At 44.8% G+C, this 8,639-nt stretch overlaps 1 protein-coding gene across 2 annotated transcripts; it reads right to left on the bottom strand.

Moving 5' to 3' along the window:
* Positions 1–1,872: 1,872 nt before the first annotated feature.
* On the bottom strand, positions 1,873–8,219 carry gtpbp2b (GTP binding protein 2b). 2 transcript variants are annotated; one of them, XM_053616994.1, is made up of 12 exons: positions 7,899–8,219; positions 6,709–6,735; positions 6,399–6,583; positions 6,007–6,115; positions 5,598–5,795; positions 5,168–5,342; positions 4,624–4,843; positions 4,356–4,491; positions 3,983–4,041; positions 2,954–3,125; positions 2,638–2,802; positions 1,873–2,502 (listed from the first exon to the last, which is right to left on the bottom strand). In XM_053616994.1, the coding sequence occupies exons 1-12, from the start codon at positions 8,046–8,048 to the stop codon at positions 2,308–2,310; spliced, it is 1,791 nt and encodes a 596-aa protein (XP_053472969.1). In that variant the 5' UTR covers positions 8,049–8,219; the 3' UTR covers positions 1,873–2,307. The 2 variants fall into 2 exon arrangements, with proteins under 2 accessions (XP_053472969.1, XP_053472970.1); XM_053616995.1 differs by lacking the exon at positions 6,709–6,735.
* Positions 8,220–8,639: the final 420 nt, after the last annotated feature.

Raw genomic sequence — 8,639 nt, 5'->3', positions numbered from 1 at the left:
GTCAAAACAGTGTTTTCTTTTGTTTTTGTTTGTTTTTACATCTTGCAGGACGTCTATAACGTAGGCTGCTTTCGCACTCCATGTACTGATATTGGAACAAAAAAACAAACCCAGCTCACATTGTAACCATGACAACGCTAGCCGGTATTCGTTGTTACTATTATTAATAAAGATTCGATTTATTCGAACTACGCCGAAGCAGCTCGCTTCGAGCTTTTATGACGGACCGGCCCGAGACGTCTTAAAACGTAAAAACTCGCTCGCTAACGAGCGGCGTGTTTTTCCTCGTATGTCCGCAGGGCTGCCGTCTGATTGGTCGAGAAAGAAAAAAAAAAGGCGATTTTCTGAAATCGGTCAGGATCACGTGTGAAACGTGTAGAAATATATATATATAAATAAAGAGGGGAAGAAGCCTTACAGTCCTCGCTTGGCACAAACAGACTAGAAGTGTACTTTAGCCCACAGACAAACTTTCTATTCCAGAAGTTATATAAATAAATAAATAAAAATATCTTTCATAAAGGTAAATGGAAGGTAAATCGGTTCCAAAAAATAAAAACATTATACTTCTAATAAAGTGCAAAGAAAATGATTTTGTTAGTTATTGTCCTACATCATATGACAAAAATATTCAAAGGAAAGGAAAAAAAAAGCACAAACATGATCAATCAATCAATCAGTAATTAATCACAAGGTTCAGTTTTACTCTGCTAGTGCTATGGAAAAGAAAGAAAAAAAAAAAGTTAATGTGTAGATTTTGAGGTTTGGATTTTTTCATTTCCTATCTTAGTCAAGACCATGAAATAAAACGAAACAAAAACACATTTTAAGTCGGATTTTCGATTTCCTACAAGTGACTCACGCTTGTATAGGAAATGAAATCCAGATCATTGTGCACACGATGTTATTCCGAATCGTATTCTTTAAATGAATATTTATTTCCTTCCTCGTTCTGCACTTCTGATAACCGAGGAACACTTTTACATAGTGAACTCTACTCGAACTCCATCAGCCAGCTTTACTCCACCTGCTAATCACTCACTGCTCTGTGAAGACGCAATCATTAGAATAAAACGATAAACATCCACAACTAACGTGGTGTCTTATTGATTATGATTTCTAGGTCGTACGTTCTGACACTTACTAAACATGGTTGTGTTTATCCCTCGCGTCCTGCACTTCTTGCTCTTCGGGGTCAGGACTCTCGGCTCGGATCTAAAAATAAATGAACAGATCAACAAAAACACACTGAAGCGCCAGCGATCTAATGTGGCACGTTATATAGGGGGGAATAAAATTTGTGACGCAGTTCGTGTGCTTGTTGTTCTCGTCGTCGCCAGGCCCGAAATCGCATTCGGGTCACCGTATGGTTCACGTGAACACTATTACGTTCCAGCGTCTGATCGTTATCATTCTACACACACACCCTAATTCACTATATAGGGCAAATAAACAGAGAATCAGGCCACCGTGGTCGTGTCCCAAACCACACACCCTAATTAGGCCATAGTGGACGTGTCCCAAACCTCATGCACTCTATTCACTATTTAGGGCAGGTTAATGCCGTAGAGGAGAATCAAGCCACTGCGGATACGTCCCGAACCACACACCCTAATCCGCTCTCCAGGTCAGATACCTGCTATAACGAACATCTGCTGTACGTGACGTGTCCCAAACCGCACACTTTAGCCTCATGGGGTTGTGTACGTTTTGCCTCCTTATAAACGATCGATACGAAAATAACTCGTTATGTTTAGCTATCTTTCTGCTGCATCGATTGTTGCCATGGTTACGTCTCAGAGGTTAGCCTATAAACAATTCCTCGCTGTGTAATTCCCCGACGTCAATTTCTATCCAGCTGCGCGATGGCAACGGCAGGAGCCAAGACTAAATGCGCACCTACAGCCAAAACCGTAATTTAAGCTCGTCGTCACGGTTACATTTCAGCGTTTTTTTTTTGTTGTTGTTGTTGTTGTTGTTTTACATAGTATCCCTTTAGATTAGCATACGATTAGACTGAAATATTTCGCCACGTCCGCATTAGAGACGTTCCGATATAAGAAAATCGCAAACAGGCGCCTGTCGGCCAATTGGGAGCGAGTAAGCCGGGGCGTGAGTTCACTAGGAAGTTTTAGCGTTAGAAAATTGTGGGTTTGGTTTGTCGTAAGCGTGTTTGTAATCCCCGCCCCAAGCCTCCTCCTATTGGCTGACATCAGAGTAGACGCTGTTTAAATAGGTGTCATGTAAATGTTTATATCGAGACGCCTCCCCACATAGTGCTCTCTCTCTCACGTTCTCTCTCACGCTCTAGTTGTGGTTCTGGTGTGGTTTGTGGTTCTGGTCATGTGCGCTGTTCTGACCAGACGGCACCAAGTGGGTCACATGACCGATACCCTTGGTCACGCCCTCTCGGAACAGCAGCTTTGCTCCGATGTGAAGGTATTCGGGGTGCTTCAGGAAGCGGAAGCATACTACAGCCCTCTCGCCGGTGCGCAGCTCCTCCTGCACAACACACACACACGCACACACACAAATATGCTACAATATATCGTGCCACGTTTTCACATTCACAGCACCCACGACTACAGGTTTGTCAATGAGCAAGTAATGAGAGGAGGACAAAACGGCCACGCCCACCTTGCCGAGTAAACACTCCACCGTGGCCGTCTGCCGAACGTTCCCGACATGGACTGTGACCTGGAAGCCACCGCGGAACGTCTTGGCGTGGAACAGCAGCACGATGGCCGCCTCAAACTGCCAGCAGATGGTGGGGTTCATCTTCGGACTCACCATCACCATGCCCTAACACACAAACACACACACACACACACAGTGTTGTGTTGTTATATCAGCAGAACGTGCCGTAATTGTAGAAAATCAAAAATCTACACAGTATGTGGTCTGGCCAGGGGCGTCCAAACTTCTGCGTGCAGCTGTAGCCTCGTAGCCTTACCTTGCGCAGTAGCGAGCGGTCGAAGTTGCCGAGCGCCAGCGTGGCCGCCTGCCCGGCTCGGAGAACCCTGCAGGCCGAACGGTTCCTCTGCATGCTGCACACCTTCAACCGCAAGAACTTCCCCTCGTCTGTAGGCCCCACTACCAAGCGGTCTCCCTCGCGACACACACCGCTACACACACACACACCCACATAGAGAAAAATGTTAACATGGACACACTGTAGAAACAGTATTTATCTTTAGTGATAGAGCGTTTATTTTAAAACAGTGTTTCGTTGTGAAAATGTTCATTTATACAATTACCAACGCTGGTTATTTTTGTTGTAATAGATTATTTTGTTTGTTTGCTTTTGTTTTTGTAGTGACAGATTCTTTTTGTTTGTTTGTTTGCTTTCATTTGTTTTCGTTGACAGTTTTCTCCTTTTTTTGGTTGTGTTTGTTGTGAGAGATTTTTATGTTTGTTTGTTTTTTGTTTGCTTTCGTTTGTTTTTGTCATGACAATTTTCTTTTCTGGTTATTTGTCATTGTGACAGATCAGTTGTTTGCTTCCTGTGTTTTCGTTGTAACAGAAAATTCGTTTGCTTTTTTTTTTTACTGTGACATTTGTTTCATTTGTTTACTCGGTTATCGTTAGGACAGATCGTTGTTGTTGGTTTAGATTTGTCGGTTAAGGGAGCACATGCTCGGCTACATTCTCCACTGATTTATCAGGCAAGCCACATCGCAGGACTCTGAGTGCCATGTGAATTCTGCATGGCATTCAGAGTCCTGGATGATGCAAAGTCTAACAAGCTTGCTAATCTACTCGTGCAAAGCAGCTAGCATAGCATGGGTATGATAAGTCTTTTCTTTTACCACAATAACCATGATCAGCTCAAATCTGAAATAATAAATAAATAAAATAACTATAGCTAGGGAATAGAAAAGAACTATCTTGATGGTGTGACAGCACAGTCCCGAGACCTATAGTGGGTGTGGGAGGTAAAATAAAAATAAAACAATGGAACGACCATCGCCTGAGCACTCGCCTGTAGAGTGTTCCTCCGACGACTGTTCCTACATCAGGCACACTGTAGATCTCATCAACCTGCAACACACGGTCACGACATAACGTTAAAAATATCCATATTAAATTACGGAAAAAGAATTCCAGCTATATTAACTTTACTACCATTGAAAAAACTTTAATACTATTCTAGTGTTGTTGTTTTGTTTGTTGTTATTTAGGTTTTTTTTTTTTACAAACCCTGTCTCTCAGCTACGTTCTGAATTATGTCTCTTTTTTGCGTATTTTTTGTACAATTGTCAAACATGTTATTAAAGCAGCTCAAAACCACTGTGCACTGAATTGTTGGCGATGTTAAATGTGTTTCTGATGAGTGTGTGTGTGTGTGTGTGTACCTGGAACTCGGTGAGCTGCTGCATGAGCTCCTCCTGCTCTTTGCTGTTGCTGAGCGGGGGCAAGATGTTGAAGAAAACCTTCAGCAGATCCAGATTCTCCCCGGAAACACTCGACAGCGTGAAGATCGGCGTGATGCTGCACGCAGAGTCGGCGTGATGGGCGTAAAGCAAAGGAAACGATGCCAGACGTGTGGCTTAGGCAATAAATATATCTTCATAAATATCTATATCGGTCACGCATACACACACAGACACTCGGAGCGTGTACCTGGAGGACTGGGCGAAGCGCTGGGCGGCGGTGACGGCGTCATCACGGTTGGAGATCAGCATGGGAACCTTGTTGCAGCCGGGCAGCTTGAGCAGCCTCTCTAACTGCCGCACGGTCTTCTGTACAGCTCCGCCCACACACACGTCCACCTTACTGACCACCACGAACACGGGCACCTTCAGCGCCAGAGCCAGACCCAGGTGCTCCCGCGTAGTGCCCGCTGACCGACAGGAAGGGGAGGAGCAGACAGGTTTAGCCTTATATATACACACACACACAGTATATAACACATTTCCTATGGAAATACTTGAATCCCATTGGTTCTAAAAGTGGGGTCCGCGGACTCCCAGGGGTCTGTGAGGAAAGTTCCAGAATAAAAGGCCTGAATAAATGAATTTCATGACACGTATTTACCATCCTGTTTTTTAAAAATGAAATCTGTGGGTTCTTGAAAATTCCGCATCATATTAAAGCGTCAAATTTCACCCCTCAGAGTTCTGCGTTCTCATGTTATTGGAAAGCGGAGGCTTAAACCTGCACTCACCGATGCCCGTGTTTGCGCCCACGACCAACATGGCGAAATCAGGGCAGTAGCTGGTCAGGCCGAAGATGGTGGTCTTTAAGTATTTGTGGTGGCCGGCCAGGTCGATGAAGGTGATCATCTTCGACGAGCTCTCGCAGATCTCCTCCGCCGTGCGTGACTCGCTGTAATTCACCACCTGCCGAGTGAATTACGACTGTTACAAAGCACTGGCACTGGAGACTCCTTCCATAAATGTTCAACAAATGCATCCTGCACACGATTTCTTTCATCTGAGCATCCAGATTTTAAAAAAAAACAAAGTCCCTGCGAACGAGCTGTTACTATAGTAGAAACGATAACGTATCAGAACAAGCGCATTAATATAAACCTTCCGACCGATCCGCGAACCGAACAGCCCTCCGGGGGGTGTAACATCGCACGTCTGTCTCACCTCTCCTTTGCTGTTAAAACCGAGGATCTCGAAGCTGATGCTGGACGTGCGGCCTGTCTGGATTTCGTGCAGGTGCCGGAACAGGTTGAGACGAGCTCGGCCTCGTCCATTATCCAGCTCGCCCTGCGTCAGGACGCCCAGGAGAGTGGACTTCCCCGAGTCGACGTTCCCCAGCACGGCGACACGCAGGTCCAGAAACTAACACGTGCATGAAGGCGACTATTCAGGAGACTATAACAATTAACACTGCAGGTACAACTGAGCGCAAAACGTCCACAACTATTTTACTGAGCCGTAAGTCCAAATACACGTTGCCTTTTTGGAAATGTATTTATTTCAGTACCTTAATAGTCCACATGCTGCCTGTTGAATAAACCCTGCTACAGTTCTATGACATTCGCGCACTGACCTGCTGGTTATCCGGAACTTTCCTCACAAGGACCTCTGCGATTTTCCGGGGTTTGTCCGACTCATAATCCACTTCCCGCTCTCTCAGGAGTGTTATATCAGCGCCGACCCTGCATGCAATCACACACACACACACACACATACATACTAACACACACATATAACCCAATGACCCCAAAACCCAGTTACTTGGACATGGTGCATTAGTGACGAACACATGTGTCCATCCACTTGACCTAATTATAATATGATTACATCATATCCCATTATATTGCGATATGCATATAGAACATGCTTCAAAATAGTGTCACATCTTTTTATCTAATATTTGTAAGGCAGGTCAAGGTGAATTAATCAGTAGGGCTAAGGTACAAAGATAGGGTGACTCCATACTTCTCAGCCATCCGGCGCAGGGTATTTATGGAGGCCTTCATGTCGTTATCGGTGAGACCCACCAGCAGGCCGTTGTCCTCGACGCCAATCTGGTAGACGGCCTCCCCTCGGCCCTCCTGCAGCCGCCACTTCAGCTGCGTGGCCAAGTGCTCAAAACGGTACTGCGTTGGGTTCACCAGCTTCAGCTGAGGACGGGACACGCGTCACTGAGAATGTGTGTGTGTGTGTGTGTGTGTGTGAGAGCTGAATTTTAATAGTTGCAGAGTGTATGAATCATACAGGTCACAACATTGAGTGGGAGATGCAGTACCTTGTACTCAATATTTCCCTCCTCGGCCTGAAACACGATAGATGACATTTATTACAGGATAATCCACACCAGTTTGACACATTGAAAAGTTCAGCAGCACACTTGTAGCTGTGACGGTTGTTTCGCACTAGCGGGTCTATTGTGGAGTGCGTCCCTGGTTTTAGGGAATTTGGCTGTGGGGTATATGGTTTTGGGATATTTGTCTATGTGATATTTTGTCATGGGATTATTTGGTGTGGAGACTTTTGGCTTTTGGGGGGCACGGTTGTTAGTTTTAGGTAATTTGGCTGTGGTGATATTTAGTTTTGGGGCACTAAGCTGTAGCTATAATTGGTTTTATGGAATTGATCTGTGGGGTATTTAGATGTGGGGAATCTGGGGCTTTTGACAGTAGGCGATTTGGTTTTGGGAAATGTGGATGTAAGGTTATATGGCTTGGTGCATTTGGCTGTAGGGTTATTTGGTTTTAGGGCATTTGTCTATGGAGTTGTATTTATTTTTTAGGAAATTTGCTTATAAGAATTTTTGGGTTTGGGGCTGTGGGGTATTTACATATGGGGAATATGATTATGCGGGTATTTGTTTTTGCAGTGGAACATTTGTTTGAGGTCTATTTTGCTCTGGGGTCATTGGCTGTAAGAGTATTTGGTTTTGGGACATTTGTCTAACAGGAATTAATCTCTTCTTGTTTGAAGTGAATATACTGAAGTATAATATAAGTACCCCTGACCTGCTGGGGCACTGGGGCAGCCAATCACAGTCTAAGGGTGGCAGCAAGGCAAACTCTCTTAGCATCGATTTAAATTTTTGTTGTTGTTGAAAATGATTAATAGTGGGTGATTTTAAGATTGATACAGGTATATTTAGCCAGCTAATTAGCTAGTTAGACTTCCCAAACTACACAAAGCTACAGAGGATTGTAATAGCAGGCTATTTGAAGAACATTTATATGTTTATTAAGCCTTTGTTGTTGGTGGTTGTTGTTTTTTTTTTTAAGTAATAAAAAAAATAGTTTAGCTATTAAAGAACATGAACCTTGAATAACGTTGTAATTCATTGTTCTACAGTTATATACAGCAACTAGCTAGCTACTAGCTAAGCTCAAATCGCCTCAGGAACATTCGCTTCACGCGCCGTTTTTGTGTTCACGCGCATTAATGTGAACGCCCGCTGCTGTAAACAAAAAATACCTCAGGGGGCAGAAACGGCGGCGGCTCGTTGGCTTTTTTGCCCCTCCGTCTCTTCCCCCTCCTCCTCCTGCCTCTTCTGCTGCGGGATTTGCGCTTGTGTGCGTTTTCTGTAACGGATCCGGGCCCAGGCGCGTGCGCTTTCGCATCCATGTTACCGCAGCGTTCAGAGACCTGTATGTCCACAAACCGGGACTCGGTTATTTCCTCCTCCTCCTTCTCTGTTATTCCTGAACAATGCGTGGAAATGAAACTATATTTCGGTCTAAGAGAGCTGTAAGATTTAGGACAGAGGACCGAGAGAGATACACACTCTCAATGCGGCGCAGGCGCGCGCTGTGGCCGCTCAGGGTTGCCAGATTGGGCTACATTTAGGTCAACACTCTGATTTAAAGTGTCCATACGAAATATATAACACAATATTTCAACAAAATTATGTTTTAAAAGTCTTACATCTATGCATAATAATCATGCATGCAAAACATCCATCCATCTTTTATACTGTTTATCCTTCAGGGTCACGGGGAACCTGGAGCCTATCCCAGGGAGCATCGGGCACAAGGCGGGGTACACCCTGGACAGGGTGCCAATCCATCGCAGGGAACAATCACACACTCATTCGTACACTATGGACACTTTGGACACACCAATCAGCCTGTCTTTGGACTGGAGGAGGAAACCGGAGTACCCGGAGGAAACCCCCCCTAGCACGGGGAGAACATGCAAACAACTCACACACAGGGC

The sequence above is a fragment of the Ictalurus furcatus genome, chromosome 27 (assembly GCF_023375685.1).
Source record: "Ictalurus furcatus strain D&B chromosome 27, Billie_1.0, whole genome shotgun sequence".
Lineage (NCBI taxonomy): Eukaryota > Metazoa > Chordata > Actinopteri > Siluriformes > Ictaluridae > Ictalurus > Ictalurus furcatus.
Note: the sequence above shows the minus strand (reverse complement) of the source record. Positions and strands in the feature narration are given on the sequence as shown.